The 21,499-nt window shown below is 32.2% G+C and overlaps 1 protein-coding gene across 1 annotated transcript; it reads right to left on the bottom strand.

The window, feature by feature from the left end:
• Positions 1-476: 476 nt before the first annotated feature.
• LOC130647031 (band 4.1-like protein 1) lies at positions 477-21,497 on the bottom strand. The gene is made up of 17 exons (XM_057452741.1): positions 21,166-21,497; positions 16,445-16,549; positions 16,230-16,351; positions 16,076-16,120; positions 15,686-15,738; positions 14,416-14,504; positions 13,271-13,317; positions 6,717-6,804; positions 6,283-6,371; positions 5,741-5,804; positions 5,287-5,381; positions 4,916-4,999; positions 4,716-4,798; positions 4,096-4,171; positions 3,607-3,661; positions 2,596-3,174; positions 477-1,930 (listed from the first exon to the last, which is right to left on the bottom strand). The coding sequence occupies exons 1-17, from the start codon at positions 21,247-21,249 to the stop codon at positions 1,886-1,888; spliced, it is 1,803 nt and encodes a 600-aa protein (XP_057308724.1). The 5' UTR covers positions 21,250-21,497; the 3' UTR covers positions 477-1,885.
• Between the last annotated feature and the right edge of the window lie 2 nt (positions 21,498-21,499).

Raw genomic sequence — 21,499 nt, 5'->3', positions numbered from 1 at the left:
AGGATCAGAGTTTTTTGAAAAATTCTGAAGTGTTTCTAGTAAGGAATTCAAATATTATGCCAGAAAGAAAAAAAGCCCTAGGGACGCGGTTGTGTAGCAGGAGTTTATAGACACGTAAAAGATTTTTGAGATTAGGAGAAATATCTTTGCATAGCTTTCTGATAAGTAAAACCTTTTATTTCCTTGTACTTTTATTAATTATCAACTTTAAGTTGTTTTAATTCTTTTTTTGACGTTAAACCAATAAAATTGATTACGGTACTAATGAATTGACAACATTTTTAGCAATAAACTGAACCACACATCCCACAACCTCGTTTCCAGAGCATGTTATCTCTTTTTAATATGGACTTGTCAATCGGTTTCGGTTGTTTCGAACAGTGCCTAATAAAACGAATCCATGGACGCAGATGGTTGCTCATATGGCTCCAGATACGAAATTAGTTTTTAATTTAAGACTTCGTGTTTTCTTTTATCTTATCGTAAAACTTTAATAACAACGGAAGATATAAATACTATATACAAAATTTAAAAACGCCTTTATCATATATTATAAAAGAAACCTACTTCTTTTAAACGCAAAGGAATGAAAAGGATGATTGAGTTAGAGAATTTTCACAAACTGCCTTAATCAAAAAATGATTTTTTTCACGTAAACTTCCTTATTACAAAAACATGTACCCTTGACGTTTATAATCGCAAATGTAGTAAAAGCTGCACTTAGCAAACACAAGAAATTGTAACATACACTTTTTTATAAAAATTTTTATTGCAATAATTAAATTTTAAGAACAACTTTTGGCGAAATTGGAAATAATCTAAAATTTTCACTTTGTTGTGTTATAAAATGGTTCGTTTATTAGAGGGTTTCGCGTTTGTTTCACCATCTTTTAAGTCTGTATTTTAAACAGCCGTTAATAAAGAATTACCTTAAGAATTATTCAAGACTCAATATGTCGATTTTCTATGCATCACGAAGCCAAAACAAGAAGTGTGTACAGAACCCAGTGCTATACACAAGCTCGGCCATATCTAGCTTGGTAGGTAGCTACTCAAGAAATAAATTAGTAAATACATAAATAAACAAATATACATTTCAAATAATATCAAATACACTCAAATCAAATTTCATTTCTGAAAACCCTTTTCCAATGTGTAAGTTTGTTTCTTTATACGCATCTGTTTCCCCATTCATTTTCTTATATATATATATAAGCAATTAATCACAAAAGATTAGAGGGGGGAAATGAGAAAAAGGAGGCGGAGAGAGGGAGGGTATAGTATAGATGACGTATTTTCAAGAGCTTGGAAAAATCTTTTAACCGAGTGGGTTAAAAAGAGGTTGATTGAATCACTGGTTAAAAAGCAGGTCATAGGAGATATCAGATATTCGAATTCAAATTATTTCTAGCTTGCAAAAAAGCATACAGAAAAAGGTGGTGAGGCGCAATCCTCTAAGAGACGCATTATTAAAAAGACGACGCCATTAAAAGACGACGTCGTTAAAAAAGGGAGTACGGGCAGAGGGAATGCGACTCTTCTAACGGATAGACACAAACCACAGTCAATGCAAAATTTCGTGTTACAAATTTTAAACGTCAAACGTCGTATACGTTTTTAACTAATAATAAACTATAAAAATTCCGTCTACAAAGTTAAAAATGTCGATAAAATGTCGATAAAATGGAAAGGTTATTTCCGTGTTCTACTTAAATATCTCCATAAAATTTTCTAGCTTTCTACAATCTAAAATAATAATCTTGAACAATATATTATATATTTTTAAGTAAATGCATGAAAGTTCTCTGTAGACAACATGACCTATCGAGTTGTTCGCTGTTAACTTGCTTAATCAATGCAAACACGAATTTTTTCCACTAATAGTTTAATCCGTTGTCTCGTTATCCTCCGGATGGCATGCTTCCTCGACCTATAAAATAACTCGGAACTTCTATAAAATGTTCAATGTGGAGGGTGGAGAACCATTTTTTTTAAGCGATACGAATAGGCAGAAGTGATTAAGTCATCTGCTGTTTCCTTCCTTACTTATTGGTTAGCATTCAACTTTCGTTTAACTGACTTAAATTACTTTTCTCTCTGTAATACAATAACGAAAAAAAAGTTGAAATATCTGACTTTTAAAAATTACTTTTTTTCTTATTGGATAAAAACGTAAATGCCACTAAAAAATACAGTAATTTGTCGTTAAACTGCACAGTAAAAATAATTAGAAAAATATTGACTGATTCAATGCGCAGTGCCAAGGAAATGCTTATAATTTCTACAAGCGCTTTAATTTAGTTCGAATCGGTGCTATAGAAAAAAATCGATAATAGAACACTGAAACTTAAATGAAGAAAGAATTTTACTAGATACACAAAACAACTTTAGCACTGTTTCCTTATTTTTGCATGCCGTTACACAGTCGTTTATAAACAGTTTCCTTATATCAAAATTCGTGTATGCAAGGTTACGAGAGCTATACAGAATGCCAACCGCACATTTAAAAAATTTACGCCAAACAAAAAGCCGACGAAAGAAAACACGGCTACAAAGACACTGCTGAACACTGAACTTTAAATAAATAATTCTTACCGTTGGATGTGTAGTTTTCTTCAGTGCAGTTTCATTTGAAGTCGGTTGATCGATTTCTTGTTTTGCAGCGTCTTCAACACCATCAACAAATGGTTTGTTGCCGACGTCCTCAATACTGATTGGTTCTCTGTATGGCATCTGCGTTTTAACAGCAGGGTTTTCTATGACTGACTCTCCTTCAGTTGATGACGAAATAAAGGACAAATCAAAGCTAGCTTCGAGATTATCTATAGCGACGAGAGATACTGCACATTTCTCTACTGGACGTTCTTCCTCTCTTTCCTGCAATGCAACATTTTGTGTGTCGTTGGATACTACGTCTATATCGTTATTTTCAGCTTGAAATGATGTATTTTCAACGTCGCACCCAGGTGTTGCCGTTATTTCTTTGTTAATATGACCGCCTTCAGTTACGATATTAATAGTTGGGATGTCGTCGTATTCTGTTGACGATGTGTCGACGTATTCTTTTGATGATGTGTCGACGCTTTCTGTTGAGACTGGCTTGGTTATTACCTCAGATATATCAGTTACTATGGTAATATCGCCACGATCAGATTCTGAATTATTCGAAGTCGTCTAAAGAAAAATGATCAACGATTATTTACAGTAATGGTGAACGGTATCATATAAAAATAATCCGTTTCGTAACTAAAAACAAACGGTAACTCACAATAAAATCTCGTAACTGAAGCAAAATGTTCTGTAACGGTGTTAATGATAGAGATGTGCAGCGAAAAGCAAATTACCTGCTTCCACAGTTAAATTTAGTTTTGATAACCCTTTTTATAACTGCACAAACAAATTGCTTATTGTTGTAAAAAGTGGCTTACCCCTAACAAATTCAATAACAAAGTTTCTAATAAAGATGTCTGCAAATATTAATCTTCGAGAGAACCTGCTATTATCTCAGTTCAACTGAGAAATGAAAAAAAAATTATCAAAATACAAACCAAAAACTGGAAGAATTGTACGTAATAATGAAAAAAAAAATATAGAAAAACAACAAACCTCAGAGGATGGAAGACCATATGAAGATGTTTCTTCTTCCGAGAGTAAAGGTGTGCTAAAAATTTAAGAAAAACTATTAGAACGAAATACTTCTGCAGGAACGGATGGTATCCTGGTTTGAACCTCCACCAATTGAAAATAATTGCCTCTCGTTATAGAGAAGACTATGGACATTTATAAATATATACTGCCTTCTTTTATCGTTTTGAAGAGCATTTCCCTTACATTAACGTTGTTTGCATGCTATAACTACTATCGGGCGACATGCGACAGCCAAAACCCTTTTTAAAATACGCCCAGGGTGAACGTCAAATAAGTGGATAAGTTAGTTTATATCAATAAAAGAATCTCCATGATATCACGGACGAACTAATACAGATGAGAAATTCATTTGTACTGAAAACATCATTTACATGGACCGGTCATGTTCAGAAGCAAAACAAGAACAACAGTGTATGTGCAGCTATGTGCAGGTGTGTCTGTATATACCTGTATTCATCAATCTCTTGTTCGTATTTTCTTTCACTTTCTTCTTCTTCAAGTTTACGTTGCTTGTTACTTTTCTCTAAAATTGACATCAAAACATTAACACCAAAAAATTTAACAAGTCATAAGCTAAAATACTTATGTAATTTTGTGTTATAATTGTACGCCATAGTGATATTGGGGAGAAAATAAAAAAACCGAACAAGCTAAAATAAGCGAAAGATTTTCAGTAAAAATACCATCTACAGTGCATATAAAATAACATTACGATTACGTATATTTCTGTTTTTTAAATCAAGCTGGATTTTTTAGAATTTTAGGAGTCTATCGAGAAATTCTCTTAATTGATGAGAATATACACGGTAAAGGTTTGGAGTTAATACATTTTCAATAGTCGCAATTTCTACATTCAAATGAACCGCAAAAATATAATCTTCTCTGAAAAAAAAGTCCATTTTGTGGTTCGCCCCTTAGTTGTTATGCAGGCATTTATTTTTACTTTATCAACATTCCTGTGTTCCCTATACTTCCCTGATGGTGCTCCAGTTATACTGGACATCAACACAGGCAGAAGGGCGGGTGGACAGAAATAGTTACGACTAATTTTACAAAGAAAACCATACCCGTTAGTTTTTTCTTTTTGTTTTGAATGAATTTCATGCTTTTGATGCGAACAAATGATTGTCTTTCAAGACCATGACATTGACTACAATAAAAACACAATATTTGGTTAAAATGGAGTCAGACCGAAATACATAAAAATAAAAAAAGATCATAAAAAGGCCACATCAAGCTGTGCGTGTTTCGTTTAATAAGACGATACCTATAACGTATGTTTGGATCATTTTTGCTGGTACCACTGTCTGTATCATCAAACTCTGACTCTTCCTCTGGTTTCATACAAGCACTGAAAACAATATCGTATATGTTAACACTGTGCGTGTTTCAGAGACATATTTTACAGAATTTTCTCTCAATGTCTTGGGCAGGTCAAAAATTACAAGCCATTCAAGACTTTATAAGTTATGTGACCTCTAAAAAGTTCGCAAACAGTGTGGGGAGAACACTTTGTATATATTACGCATGTTTGGAAACTGTTCACCAGTTTTTAAAGAAATTCTACAATACTAAATAATATATGCAAATTAGAATTCCAAATTTTCAACCTTCGAAATAGAGCAAAGGTTTTCTTACTTAAAGAATGCTAACTGATCACGACAACATCGATGCAATCTCTTCCACTCAACAAGTGTTGGAGATGTAAAACCAATTTTGATGTGAAAATCGCTCTGAAAAAAAAACACCACTAAATTTAACGAAAGATCAAAATTTGCAATGCAATTTTATTTCAAACATCACAACTGGATAGCATGTACAAATACCTGAAAATAGCAATGAAAGTAAGCTCTTTAGTTCCTCACATTTTTACAAACAGTTCGTTCGTTCACAAAATTTAGTAAAAAATTATAATTTAGCACAGAAATACGCATAGAATATTTTGCTAGTTATTAACGATTGTAGAAAGGCGTTTTAAATGTACATATATGAATTCAATATAAAATGTGAAATTCTTAAAATAAAAAAATGCGAACAAACATGCTATTAACACTGTGACCAAAAAAAAGGAAAAATCAATATTTCCATTCACCTGTTTTAACTTTAGAAAAAGAGCTTTTTTGGTTCGTTTACTTTTTACTTCAACAATGTTTGGCCTATAATAAAAATTGTTTAAAAGTTCATCTTAAACTCTAAAAAGCAGTCGACAAGGAAGACGTTGAAAACCAAAAACATCATACAAAGATGCGAAAATATCGAACTATCCAAAAAATGCAAGTGAGACCCTGGCTGAACCAAATCAGTTTTGTACACATGTTATCAAATAATTTTATTCCATGATTTCTGTTCATTTTGTTTATGAATTTATGTTTGGACGTTTTATCCTATATTGCGTTCAGAGATATCTATTAGATCAAAAGGAAACGAAATAGAAAGAATCAGCATTTGATTTAGGTTGTGAAGAAAACAGACAAAAATCTCGTAAAATTAAAAAAATAATGCAAACGAAATTTAAAATTCTCAAAAAGAGGTTAAAAAAAACAGCATTATGCACAACAAAGTAAATAACAAAATAAACAACAAAGTAAACAAAAAAGTAAAAACAAAAATGCACAAACAAAAACAGCAACTCACCAGAACATATTGTTTAGAATGGTACCATTTTGAATAATATGAACTCCTTTAAAGTTTACACCAAGTATAACACTGATACCATCGGCATCCTATCAAGAGGAGATAAGCTTGTTATGGAGGAACGCAATAAATTAACAATTGTTCTAATAAAACAAAGCCACACAATGTAAGGATTTGACAAGTTGATATAGAAAAAAAAAGATGGAAATGGATGAAAAACTGTTTATTGTAAGTTTTAGAATCTTCCCACAAAATTTATTACAAAAACCGAAACTAAAATTTAAGAAATACTGTTTCAATAGCCAACATGGTTCACATTGATAGAATATCATGTTTTGTTTATGGTATTAAATCAGATAAAAAATAGGCAAACTTGTGAACCTGTCCAGTCGACAAATATTCTCTTCACCAACTTATGAAAATAGTGAACCTACCAGTACTTCATGTAACTCCATACCATATAACGAAATTTTACGAGCATTTTCCAAGTATAATAGTTCAGAAGCTGCTGGTGTCAGATCACTAGAAGTAAAACACACACATAAATTTGATATTTTTATTCTTTCAATTAATTTTTCCAAAGAAAGACTTTGCAGGTCAATCCCGTAGATCTATCCCCCAGTAAACACGAGACGTCTTAAACACGTCTTTAAAACGTCTTTTAAAGACCAGATGAGACGTCTCTAAGACGTCTCCCACCCGTCTAAAAGCGTAACGCCTAAAGACGTCTTTAAGATACGTAAAAAAGACGTCTTTTTGCGACGTGTTAAAGACTTTTTAAAGACGTTTAAGACACGTTCCCGTAAGTACCAAAACGTCTTAAAGACGTCCTTATTTAGTCTCTTTCAAACGTTATACTGTCAAGGCAGGCCTGCTTCAAATAATTTTCGCCTATGCGTATCAGGATTTTAGTAATTTTAATTCTGATGGAGGTGTGACAAACCAAAACAAGAAAAAGGTTAAGAAAACGATGATGAAGTATTTAATAGAAAATTTATCTTTCTATCATTTATATAAATAAACAGTTTAATAAGAATAAAATAATATCACATACAAGCTTTTTTATAAGCAACAACAACGAAAACAAATTCATTATATACTTTCAGAAACTTTTCTTGTTCTAAAAGATGAATGTTCAATGAGCAACAGATAAGCAACAATAAACCATTTAAAACAGAATAACCTAAGCTGCCTTAAGGTAAACTGCTGTTTTGCTTATAAAGAAGCGTGCATTCAAAAAAATATACAGCGTAGCTAATACTACAAAATTAAAATTGTTGACCATAAACAATAAAAGTTAGTATCTTTGAAGGTTGTTTTGAACAACAGCGTCATTTTATTTCGCCAATCAGTAACACTTTGGTCCGAGCCCTGCTTGTAAATTATGTCTGTCATATTGTGCACGTTGGATGATGTGTTTATTCTTTGAAGTTATATCCAAACAACCCTTTAATAAAATGCATTTCAGTCATTACACCAATATATAAAGTAGCTACTGCTTTTTTTTTCAAGAACAAACTTTATAGGTCTGAAGCTTTAGAACATGTGTGACGTGGACTTGAAGCGGAATGGATAGCTAAAACTAAGCATCTATATATTAATACGCCTTGTGTGTGTGTGCGCACGGTGAGGCCACGTCACACAAATCACAGGTCACTTTCTTACGACGTGGCGTTACGCTAAAATTTACCAAGTTAAAGAAAACGCAAATCAGGGGGTTACTATATAAATATTTAATTCTCTTTTCTTATTTTTTTTTAAAAATAAAACTCTTTTTCCTTACTCATTAAAACTAATTTTAATTTTAATTTCAAATGGTTTTATTTGTTTTTTTGTTGTAAAAGCCCCGCTGGTCGTTTAAGATAGAATAATTAAATTTTACCCCCGGTTTACCATATGCGCGCCGTTTCTCACGTAAAAAAAGTTTATTAACTGAAAAATGAAAACCGAAGCGAAGAAAGTTGTCTCTTTTTTAAAGCAATCCTGAAAAAAGTTATTTCAAACAAGGTTTACTCATCACGAGGTTAGATTAAAGCTTATTTGTTTCTTCTATCTTTTTTGTGTTCTGGGACCGAAGTTGCTTTCTTTTAAAAAAACTATCGAATTCGAATGATAATTCGAACCTAAGAAGTAAAGAACAAAACTGTTGTCATTGTAGAGCGACTGTTGATGTCGAGCGAGAATAAAAAAAGTTTATGTTGTTGCCAGAAATATTTGTTATAAAGAAGAAAAACGTACGATAATATAACGTCAAAAAGAGAACTGATTGTAGCTAGCTATACATTTTCAATTTGTTTTCTTTGGGATGAAGCGAAGTTTAATAATCGAAGTAAAAAACTGATTGGTCTTTTATCCAGAGACGCTATCTAACTGAGAAAGCCAAAGAAAGGCAGGTGTGTTGTTTAGTTTATCTGGTAAAGAGATAAGTTTAGGTGTGTAGGTTTTTTTTTAACCGTTTTAACTTTCAGAGCTCAGCTTTTCCTTTAAATTTTTAGTTCCTTGTTGCGTCTGAGCTTAAATGCGTTTTCTTTTGACACAATTTTTATAAGAATCTAAAATGTAAAGCGACGTTTTTAAGCCGTTTACACGCTTGCAGCTAAACTTTCCCTTTAATATGAAGTTAAATTTGTTTTGTCTTTGCCTGAACATATTTAACGTTTTTTGTAAGAATATACTCTAAACAATGGGTCAGAATATCCTAAGAATATGTCTAAGCTTGGTTGTTTCTTTTAATATAAAAATTTGTATGACTGAACCTTTTTATCTCCAAAACAATGGGCAAGTACACCAGGGAAAGCTAAGAACATGAAGGCCGAAACGAAAAAAAAAACACTATTCTTATAAAATACAGCGCGTATATAATAGAGAAGAGTTTATATAAAATGTAGAAAGTATTTTTTCGTTGTTACTGTTTTTAACGCTACGAAGTGGTTGATGTGGTTATAATAAACCTTAATGTAAACAAAGTTAAATCAATGTTTACATCTGTTACGTTACCGTTTAAAATAATATTCGATTCTTCAATTCGAAAACACTGCATTGTTATCATGCACTGCACGTTTGCGCATTGGGAAGGTTGCTATATGCAATAGACTAAATAGCTAATTTGGTATGATGCATTAGAATCTGTACGTTGTGGAAACTTTGCAATAACCTTATTTGTGTGACTTATCGATTTTTTCTAATGTCTGGTATACCATTTTCCCTTTTATATTTCGGGTATGGCAAAGCAAGTATATAGTTTTAACAGATTTGATAGCCACCTTCGATTTTGTTAAACTTTTTGCATTTTTATTTGTTGCTGGACATGCTTATATTTTTAAGCGTTCTGTTTCAGCGGGTACAAATATAACGCAGATTGTGAGCAACTTCAATCCCAGGGTTTTTTTCTCTTTTATTGTTATTTTTTTATTGCTGCACATATTTATTTTTTTGGACGTTTTGTTCTAGTGGTTATTGGTATCTCTTACATCGGTTTAATGAGAGATTCAGTGGATTCCCCCACGGGTATTCAGCTAGTCTTATATATTAATTCCCTTGCGTGACTAAAACTGTGAGTCCACGACACGGAAATCACGGGTCACTTTCTTATGACGTGGCCGTACGCTAAAATTTAACTAAAAAAAATAGGGATGTACTGCATAGAAATCGCACATAAGCTGTAAATATATAACCCGCTGCTAATAACGATATAAATATATATACCCTTATGCCAAAAAACTCTATGTTAGCATATATATATATATAGGTATCGCTACATATGAAACGGTATTAGATATTCACAAAGCATACGGACTGTTAAATGAAGTTCCTAGCATAAAACGGAAATTGTGTTTACGAAAAAGATGGCTGTTCTTTTTGAGTATTCTCTACTCTTTCATTCAAAATAAATCTTTAAAAAAACATTTGAAGAAGAGCATGGTTTTATAAATTAATCATAGCAAGGTTCTGTAAGGTTTTTTCATGTTTTATTTTCAGTTTTGATTATATTATTGTTGCCAGACATGTTTTATAGCTAGCATCATAAAAAGCCAACCACAACCAACAACTAGCTAGCTAGCTAGGAATATATATATATATATATATATATATATGTAGCCATGTTCTTTATACCTAGCTAAGTCTCCAGTTTATATTTAAGTGACTAGCTATTAGCTGCTGTAGCTAGCTAATGCTAGCTTTAAACTAAAGATTCCCAGTATATATATTCCCACAAAACACATCAAACGTTATTAACCCTGAAAATTTTAAACATTTTCCTGGGTTTTTTTGGTTTGCGAAGTTCTTTTCCTCCAAATATTCTGAAAATAAAGTTCAGAAATTACTTATTTTTAAAATGTAAATTTAATTTGTTTCAAATTGTGGGCAAAAACCTTAATCAGCATGCTAAAAGAACTGACTTTTCTTAATTTAGAATTACTAAACACACCCATTTTCTTACAATTAGTGTAAACTTTTGTGCGTATGGCTTATATTTAATACACCAAAAGAGCTACTTTGTTGATTTCAATTTTATACTCTTTGTAAGCTATTTTTTTCTTCTTTTTAACATTTCTGTTTTACCACTCAATTTTTACATTTTATAAGTTATTTGGAACAGAATGGTATGAAATAGACCAAAATACCTGATCTTAGTTGTTTTTAATTTACAGGCTGTGTCTGTGAAACTTTAAGGGGAACATTTGGTGGAAGACAATGGCGTGACATATACTGATAGAACTGATTTTTGTTGTGTTAGATGTTATATCTGAACCTTTTTGACATTTTATGTTAATTTTGCGAGGAAGGACCATATATATATACACAGAAGAAGAATTCTATTTTACACCTTGCAAGCTTTGTTTTTCTATATTTTTAATAAATTCTTACTGGGGAGGACTCCGTGCAATATATCGAAATGACTGATCCTTCTCGATTTAAATTTGATGTGTTCTAAATCGTATATAGTTTTGGAAATTTTGTGTAAGATTTAATGGGTAAGGGCTAGATGCAATATGTCAAAAAAACTTTTTTTGTTGAATCAGAAGCACTCCCTACAACCATTCTTTTTTTTACAGTTTGTGAAGCTTTTGTGAGGAAAGAGTGTATCAATATTATTGAAATAACTGATTTTTGTTGCAAACTGTTTTTCTTTGGCATTTTGGATTAAAATATTGTTTTAGAGGGCATATGCAGTAGATATATGTACTGAAATAGTTAAATTTTGCAAACTTTGATTTTGTCGTTACCTCTCATTTTTTACATTTTGATTAAACTTTTGTGGGAGACCGTCGGTATGCGAAGGACCAAAATAAGAGATTTTAGTATTATTTAGAATTTGTATTTTGTGTTGCAAAATTGGTGCAAAAATTGACATAAAATGAACTTATATACAGATTGATTGCTGTTGTTTAACATGACTCATTATGACTTATATATATATTTTATGAAAATTTGTGACAGAATACTATGTGAGATTTGAAATTTTGTTTACTTTATTGATGGTAAAACAGCATGCAAATTGCTAAAAGGACTTTATTAATTTTAGGTTTAAACACCGTTATTTTGTTGGCATTTTGTCTAAAGTTTGGTGAGGAGGGACTGTATGCAATATATCAAATAATGTTTTATTGCATTATAATTTGTCCTTGCAAATCCATTTTTTTACACCTTAGATAAAAAATTCTGTCAGAGGCACAATTTATTGTTTATTTTTCACATTGTGTGTCAACCTTTGGCAGGGTTTGCAATAAACTAACTGATTTTAACATATACAATGAGAGAGATTTGTGTTTGACATTGATCAGCTTTTTTGTATATATGTGGCGTTTTAAGTGATTTAAATTTTATGGGTGAGATGTATGTTGAAATGCTTTTGGAAACTTCTTTCCGAATAATTTTCGGATTTGTCAGATGGTCAGAGCAAGTAATTTTAGTAGATTTAGATTTTAAATGTCACATAAATACTGCAGTTGTTGAAAACCTTTAATTTTTTTGGTCATTTATATAATAATGCAGATGTAAGATGCGCACTGCTGTATTGTTTGTTTTTTGATGGACATATATCTGCTACATAAATTAAATGGAATGCAGTGGATTCTTCCACGGGAAACAGCTAGTTTAAAGTATTATTTTACCAAGTATTAATGAAAGCTCCCCTTGAAAGACCAAAAATCACAAATGTTCCTGGCCGTGAAAGTACAAAAAAAAATCTAAGATACTTACTTTTTATCACCAAAATATTTTCTTCATTGTCCATTCATATCTCGGGTAAAAACAGCCTTTTGCTTTGCTATTTACTTGTTGTTTTATGGAGCACATTATTCCTTTAACTTCAAAAGTAAACGTCAAATGCAACATTTGTTGAAGTAGAACGATGTTCTTTACAAGTTTATTCTATGCGGTCTTTCGAACGCTGTTTTCATTGTAAAATGTATCCTTTTTTGGACAAATTTAATTCGAATTTTGGGCTACCTCTGTATAAAAAATTCTGAAATATCAAGAACGTTTTTTTCTACGCCAATTATTGCAAATGGGCAAAGAAATAACGTAGTTATTTGTTTTTGTGAAATTATCTTTAAAACGAAAAGAAATGATGACATTCATTTCGAACGAGATTATACTTGTCTTACAGAGACCAAATGAAGACGTCTTTGAGACGTTTCTTTCGAACGACATTTTACTGGTCTTACAGAGACCAAATAAAGACGTCTTTGAAACGTTTCTTTAGAACGAGATATAATTGGTCTAACGGAGGCCAAATAAAGACGTCTTTAAGACGTTTCTTTAGAACGAGATTTGACTCGTCTTATAAAGACGTCTTTAAGACGTCTTTTTCTGGTCGAGAGACGTCCGAACGAGCTAGAGACGAGAAAAGACGTCTTTAATGCGTCTTTGTGTTAACTGGGCCATTGTATATATATACACATTACATTCACATAAATTGGTGTTTAGAGTGGACCTTTATGTTGATGTACAGATCGACAAATAGAAAAACAAAACAACCTACTGGTGTTTTCTATGAAATTCTTTCACCTTTTCCCAGAATCCAGTTTGCTATGACAAAAATATTGATAATTCAGCAACAAGGGAAGAGATAAACATAGAAGCAAGATAGAGATGTGAGGCTAACCTATAGCTCATGAACAGCATGCATGTTATATTTCGTTGCGATAATTAGGACAAAATACACTATTTGTCCTAATATAAACAAAACAAAAATGAAATAATAATAAACAAAACTAAATAATAATTTAAGTATTGTTGTCTTATAAAAAATAAGGCTTACATTTCAGCTGGTTTAGTATGATCATTTCATAGTGTGTCAAATAGTTCTTATTATTCACCAAATAACAAACCAGAATATCGGAATATGACTTTTTTATTGATGTGATAAACAAAAATTATTAAGTAAGAGAGATATTGTTAACAGATTGAGACAGTAGGGGAATATAAATACTACGCAATGGAGTTTTTCTATAAGCATTGACAATTGTTGTCGAAGTCTGCCTTAAGAGGAATAATTTTTGCGAATTTTGCAAGTTTTTGTCATTTTTGCAAAAAGTATTGGAAAACATTCTATTTAAAAAATTTGCAGAAATTAATCCAGGAGTTTGGATTTTATTCCCTTTCTAAAAAATGATTTACCGATAGAATATGGAGACTTCAACTTCAGCTGTCTCTATTTTATAACTCCCATTCACCCAAAAATTGTTGAATTTAATCTCACAAAATATTAGAACTTGCCAGCTTCATAAAAATTAGTTCTCGCAAAAATCAAATTTTACTTTAATTCTCTTTAGGTAGTTAATAACTCAGAAATTCATTATCATTATTTGCAAAAAAATGTTATTTATTCCACAATAGATTAGTCATTAGTTATCAATCAAATCTGTTTACAATGAAAGCTACTACAGGCATGGAAATTTGTTAAGACTAAGGAAGCGATTAATCGTTACCGCTCATCAAGCTTATCAAATCGATGAAATTATTTTGTGTTTACATAGACTAGCATTTCTGGAAACGATAACACGAATCAGCTGGTAAGATTCAGGAATATACATTGATAAGCATTTTCAGCTTAAATGCTTAAAAATCAAATAATATTTTTATCATTGTGAAAGAAACAATCATTACACCACATGTTTATTGTACCTGGTTAGGGTAAAACTGTATCTTGCTAGCTTGAATACAATCATTATAATTATCATTAGTAGTTACATCTTCAAAATCACCAAATTCAGCTGAAATTAAAGATCACAGTTAATGTTAATTAATATTAAGAAGGCCAAAGCCCAATATTCAGACAAGTGTTGGGTCCCTTTACGATTTGAAATTGAAGTAAACCATAAAGCTCTAGTCCAACAGAATATTTTTTTTTTAAAAAAAGCATTATTTATTTTTAGCAATAAATTTTGGCATAATATAGTCAAAACTATAAGTTTAGGTTTTTGGTTAAGCTGAAAAAAATATTATATATTACGGTAATTATTAAAAAAAGGCTTGAACAGATATAGCAAGTTTGTTGTTTTAGTTTTAATAAGAAAAAAGGTGCAGAAGCTGCATAAACTATCTCTTTATTAAAAAGGTGAACTAAAATATATTCCCAATAGTAACCCACAATTCTGTTGTTTAATTTACATTTGGAAAAACCAAAGTGGTGTATGCTAATTGGTCTGTGAACACAAACCATGCTAGGTTTTAAATCCTCTTAATTGACTCTGGTAAGTTGCAATAAATTTAGTCACTGTGTTTGCACAAATTTAAAGCAGCTAAATGGGGCAAACAGCGATATTTAAAAAAAAATAATTTACTGAGGAAACAATTTCAAAAATGTGATGGTTAACAGTATATACGCTTTTTTTTAAGAATATCAAAATTCAAACCTGTCCAGGTCATTATTTTATTTCTCTATTGTTTTTCCTATTCCTTTATTGTTCTAAACAATAGTCCTTTTTTTCATTTTGCTCAAATGAATGCAACAGTGGTAAAAAAGTAATGATTTGATTTGATTAACACACCAGCTCAAAAGTAAAAAGACAGATAAAGACGAAGGTTAGAAACGTCAGCCAAATATTAAATATTAAGGAATTAGTTCTGTCATGATAGCCTAGTTGATTAGCGCATTGCACTTAGAAGCAATGTTCTGCTGCGGTGCTGGTTCGAATCTCCCTAGAAGACGTTTTTTCTAAAATAAAACTTTGCGCATGAAAGCTCATTGATGACGTTGCTATTGACCATTTGGGACATAGTTAGTTAGTTGGGAGTTGGAAACCAATACTATAGCAAGATAGTAATAACAAAATAATATTTATATTTCATTGAATTTACACATTGATTTCTATTCAGACATTTAATCCACATATTCATCTGTTAGTTTAAGTATATATATATATATAAATATATATAGTAAAATATACTATACCTTGCATAAGATAGGAAGCTAAAAGTGCCTGAATAGGTGAAGGACACGTCAAGCTACAGAAAAAATAACATAACCATTAATAACCATTTCTGAATACAAATCTTGAATGCAAATGGAATTTCAGCCCTTTTTAGGAGAGATGCTCTCATATCTTAACATACATAAATTGATACTACATGTGAAAAATCACAATTTAGTACAGCACGTGTCTACACTTATGTGCACTTTTTGCCACACACATGCTAAAATCCTCTCTATAAACCTATGTAGTGAGTAGAAAAGTATTTACAGATCAAACAGTTTCTTCTATAAATGTTGTGTGATTTTAAATTGATGCAAAGTTTACTCTTTTCTTTTCAATCATATAGATAAAAGTATCAAAAAGCTTACTCTCCATTCAAAAGTTTTTCTCGAAGTTCCAACACCATTTGATACCTATATAACAATCAATATCAGACATTAACAAATTAAAAGACAATTGAAGTCTGGTCTATTTTGTTTTTAACTATACAAATGCAAAAAACTAAATTAAAATACAGTGTACCTTGTTATATCAATTTCTACCATATATGGTGAAGACGGCCAATATTTTACATGCAAGTCAAGCTCGTAAACTTTTCCATGCAGCTGACGACCAATAAATTTATTTGTTTGCAGCCAAGAGTACTAAATATGAATCGTTATATATATTGTATCCATAAAACAATACAGTGCTTGTTGTCAATTTGATATCATTATCTAAAATTAATATCTACCAACCTTTCTATCGCTGTGGTGTTTATACTTTAGTCCAAAATAGTTTGTTTCTATCAAATCTAGTTTTTTACACACATACGTCAACAAATCAATACCAAGAGTTAAATTCTAAAAATGAGAAAAGTATTGTTATAGCTAAAATTGGATTGTTTCCAAGATAAAAATTAAACAACCTCTGATGTAAATGGCTTCTCTTTTAATGACTTTTTAATAAGCCCCCATGTATTGATAAATGGTAACTTTAGAGTAGGATTTATTTGAACCATAATGCAAAATGTTGAATTTTTCTTGTAAAAATCTTTTTAAAAACCTTTTCAAAATATTAGAAGAAAACATGGTGTATGCTGCACCACGTTTAAATAACAATGACAATATTAATGGAAAGGTCTGAATCCACAAAAAATGCTTAAGCATTAATCATGACATAAGAATTAAGACATTAACCATTAATTTTTATTTAAAACTTGTGGGTGGATGAAAGGACCAGCTAGACATAGACAGACCTGGTGGTGGAATAATGAGGTTGACCAGTGTATAAAGGAAAAGTGGAAACTGTGGAAAGAGTGAAAGTCAGGTGGTAGTAAAAATATTTACTTAGAAGCTAAGCGTCGTGCTCGTACAGAAGCAGAGAGAAACAGATTTGCAGATGTGTTAAAAAGGGAAGACCAACACAATGAGGTATTCAAGATAGCTAAGCAAAGCAAATGAAGAAGACTAATCAAGATGTTGTAGGTGAGAAGTGTATACGTAATGATGAAAGTGTTTTGGCTAGCACAGAGGAGGGAAAAGGGTAGCTTGGAAGAATTATTATTTTGCTTAACACTGAGTTTGAGTGTGATGAGAATAATTTGTCTGATGATGATGTTGTAGAAGGGCCAGCTATGCAGATCAAGACAGAATGAGTGTAATAGTGAATTGTTTCAAGGGCAAGGGTGATGCATTAGAAAGAGGTAACTATAGAGGTTTGAATTTGGTTGATCAAGTAATTAAAGTTATTGAAAGAGTGATTGATAAGTTACTTAGAGAAAGAATTGATATAGATAAGATGCAATTTGGTTTTCTTCCAGGGTGTGGCACTACATATACAATATTTACTCAGACAGCTTTAGGAAAAGTATTTAGGAAAGCGAAAGAATCTCTATTGTGCTTTTGTAGATTTAGTGAGAGCTTTTGATAGAGTGCCACGTAAAGTTATTTGGTGGGCTATGAGAAAATTAGGTGTGGATGCGTGGCTAGTTACGATGGTACAGTCTATGTACAGCAATGCTAGAAGTCGTGTCAGGATTAACGATTCACTTAGTGATGAATTTAGTGTAAGTGTTGGTGTACATTAGGGTTCTGTACTTAGTCCTTTGTTGTTTGTTCTAGTCTTAGAAGCGCTGTCGATGGAGTTCAGAACAGGTTGTCTATGGCAGTTATTGTATGCAGATGAATTGGTTCTCATAGCAGAGTCGATGGAAGAATTAGTTGAAAAGTTTGAGAAGTGGAAGAAAGGACTAGAAGAGAAAGGGCTAAGGGTGAACACAGCAAAGTCTTCTGGAGTTTGCAGGAAAGGGGTTGGTAGTAACTCAATTTTTTGTCAGACTTGCAAGCATTGGGTACATAAGAAGTGCAGTAGTGTTGGTGGAAGGTTAAGAGCTGACATTCAGTTTGTACGCAAGAGTTGCAAAGGTGAGATTATAGAGAATGAAGTATCTCCAGCTTCAATGATGTACAACAGTGGCTCGTTAGATATAGTTGAAAACTTCTGTTACTTAGGTGATATGTTGGGCAGTGAAGGGGGTGTTGGAAGAAGTGTTACTTGCAGGATAGGTTCTGCTTGGAAAAAGTTCAGAGAGTTGCTTCCTTGGTTGACTAGAAGAGTCAATTGAGTTAAAAGGTAGGTTGTATGAGGCCTGTGAAAGAAGTGTTGTGTTGTACGGTAGTAAGACATGGGCAGTGAAGTAGGAAGATCTTGACCGTTTAGAAAGGAATAATATGAGAATGGTTAGGCGGAGGTGTAACACGAGTCTGAGAGACAGAAAGAGTTCAGATGAGCTAAGAAGCAGGCTAAGTATCCGTAGAACTAAAGATGTTATCCAGTTAAGAAGATTGAATTGGATGGGGCATTTGGAAAGAATGGAGGGGATAATTGGGTAATAAAGTGTAGAGACTTGATAGTTCCTGGGGAAAAGCCCAGAGGCAGACCGAGAAAGACCTGGCAGGAGATTATAAGGACAGACTTTATACAGAGGAAGTTGAGTTTAGATCTAACACAGTCTAGATCAGATTGGAAGAGGGTCATTAATATACCCCTTCCAACCCATGCTGGCATGGAAAACGGACGTTAAGCCGAGAATGATGATGGTGATGATAAGCATAGATCCACTCAGGTTTTTTATTTATGTTCAAGTTTTAATGTATATTCGTTGAATCATTTAATGTAGGACAATTAAGCTTTTGATGATGTTTAAGAATGTTTTAAAACAAAGACAAAGTTTATAAAAAATCTAAAATTCTATATATAAAAGAAAAGGCATTTATTGTTTATCTTCTTTGTCTTCGTCTGAGCTACTTCATGATGACTCCAACAATGTGCCAATAAATTTATTAGTGAACTTTTGTCGCTTTTTTTTGTGGCTTATGGGTATGCTTCCCACAGAAACGGCGCTGCTTAGCATCCCGCCAAAGATTAAATGCCTCGCTAAATCCTTCCTCTGCAAATTGGAACAGAGAAGAGCCTTCCATTTTAATACGAAGCAAGTCTGTAAGGTTTTTTTTATTAAGGAGACTGTGTCAATCGGTTTTCACTATTTTGATATAATTAAAATCTTTCAACAGCAGCATTAGAATACGGTGCACATAAAAAGTAAGAAAAGTAAGAAAATAAAGTAACAATTCGCGTGATTTTCAATCATGGAAAATATTTTAATAATAACAATAAATTTCGAAAACAAAATAGTGGTGATTGAATAAACTCGCACTCCAAAAAAAGTATTTGTTGGGTGTGCTTCACTTTGTTTTATTCCTAGAAAACTTGAAAATTATAACTTAGTAAGAATAACATCTAGTTGTCACTGATAAATATAAATATAATAATTAGTGACCGATTACCAGGGTAAGAATGAGAAAAAATAGTCAGTCATAACTCAAATTCTGGTCAGGCATGACTGATGACCATTTGTTATTTCGATCCCTGAATATTAGCATGAAATGCAGCGCATCAATTAAAGAAATTAAAAGGCCAAGAACCCAACCCTGAGGGGCACCATGTTTAATCACATTTGAGAAATATAAATTACCAGAAGAAGGCTAATTAATAAATTTCGCATTGAAAAGAATGACATCATCATTTATTATGTTATGCAAGATTCAAAAAAAGTTGTTTTCCACATTATTCAAAATACTGCCAAATTGCCATGCACTTTTCCTGCTCTTTTGAAAATTGAGATTCTTAATAATAGCACAATTAACCAACAGCAAAAGTATGATAGAAGTCCATATATATCATATATTTAATTATTGTGTGTTTCTTTAACCATTTTAGTTAGGGAAAAAGTATCAAATCATGAATTTTTTATTTTCTAAAGAAAATAATTATTTTTCAAGAACCACCCCTTTGAAATGAAATTCTGTACTAATTTTTCGTGGAAATGCGCTAAAATTAGTGTGCACAAAAATTAGTAGGAATAAGGTAATTGATAATGCCCAGCCAGACAAACCACAAAGCTTTTCTGGCATTGGGGGAGCAATTAATGGCTCAGCTAGTTTCTTATTTCTTATAATGAAGTGATTGTTTGGGTACTCAAGAGTGATCACTCTCCCTTTATTAATAGGCCTGCAAGTTCTTATTGTTGCTATATCATGGTCAGATGGTATGCACAGTTTATCATTTTACGTGTTCTTACAGTCGGAATGTTCTTTTTTGTACTCTCCTTTGTTGTACAAAGTGAACTTTTCACAGTCAAACCTTTCACAGTACACATCTTAGTTACACAGAACTTACAAGCAAAAAAGCTTTAAAATGTAGCTAACTGGCAAATATTACAAGTATCTAAAACATATTTTAGATTTGACAATAAAAAAAGAATTCCTTGAAAAGTCTAGTCTTGTTTTTACGAGAGTTACGTTTTTTTAGGAGATATCCAAAAAATATCATGATTACAACATTCCAACACCCTTTAATAACACCTGCTTAATCTGAATGCTGGCCTAGATTAGTTTACCCAGTATTATGACGCAAATCCATCGGCAGTGTTTGGTTATGGTACCACACAAGAAATCCAACAATGTGCACTTGGCATAATTGGGATCTGTGCTCTTTGTGGTACTATTGTAAATGTTAAAAAATTGGAGACAAAATATGTTCAAACGGGGCCAAATAGCAATGCCGGAAGTTTGCTCTGCTAAATAATATGTAACCAAAGTATATTTTTAATTTTTTTTATCTGTCGGAGTATAAAACAGAGAATAAGACAGACTGTGTCTTTGTCCAAGTCCCTCTTCTGGTTTTCACCACCCATCAGACAAGTTGTCCTCTGGTTTATTTTATTGAAAATTAATATTGCATAGCTAAGCTACACATTAAGATCTGTTAATTATGCAATGCTAATTGAATAAATTACCAAATTACTAGCTAAACTTTAGTTAGCTAACAGAAATAAGAACGCAACTAGCTTTAGGAAAATAGCTAGGTAGCTACTTATATCTTTGGACACTCTTGATTTTACCAGAAAATATATTACCGCAACTTCACAGTGAATTTTACTTCCTTCAAGAGTATACACATTGCAACGATGCTTCTCAAGTTTCAGTGCTGTAAAAGCCATCTTATTAATTATTGTATTTCACATGTTATGCTTGTCCAGCTCATATCCGGTAGAGTCCAGCTCAACAAAGAAGCAACTGGTCCCGTTCTATCCCTTGCATTTTTGGTTTGTTTTGTTTTTGCGAGCTAAATGGTTCTGTGCACAGTGCGCACGAAATTGCGTCAGTCCCCAACGCCTGGGAGAACCATGAAACTCCATTGACAGCCGAATACCTGCGGTCTGAAGTGTCCGCATTCCCTATGCAGAGGTT

This window comes from Hydractinia symbiolongicarpus, chromosome 6 (assembly GCF_029227915.1).
Source record: "Hydractinia symbiolongicarpus strain clone_291-10 chromosome 6, HSymV2.1, whole genome shotgun sequence".
NCBI lineage: Eukaryota > Metazoa > Cnidaria > Hydrozoa > Anthoathecata > Hydractiniidae > Hydractinia > Hydractinia symbiolongicarpus.
The sequence above is the reverse complement of the archived record's forward strand: the minus strand, read 5'-3'. Positions and strand labels throughout refer to the sequence as shown.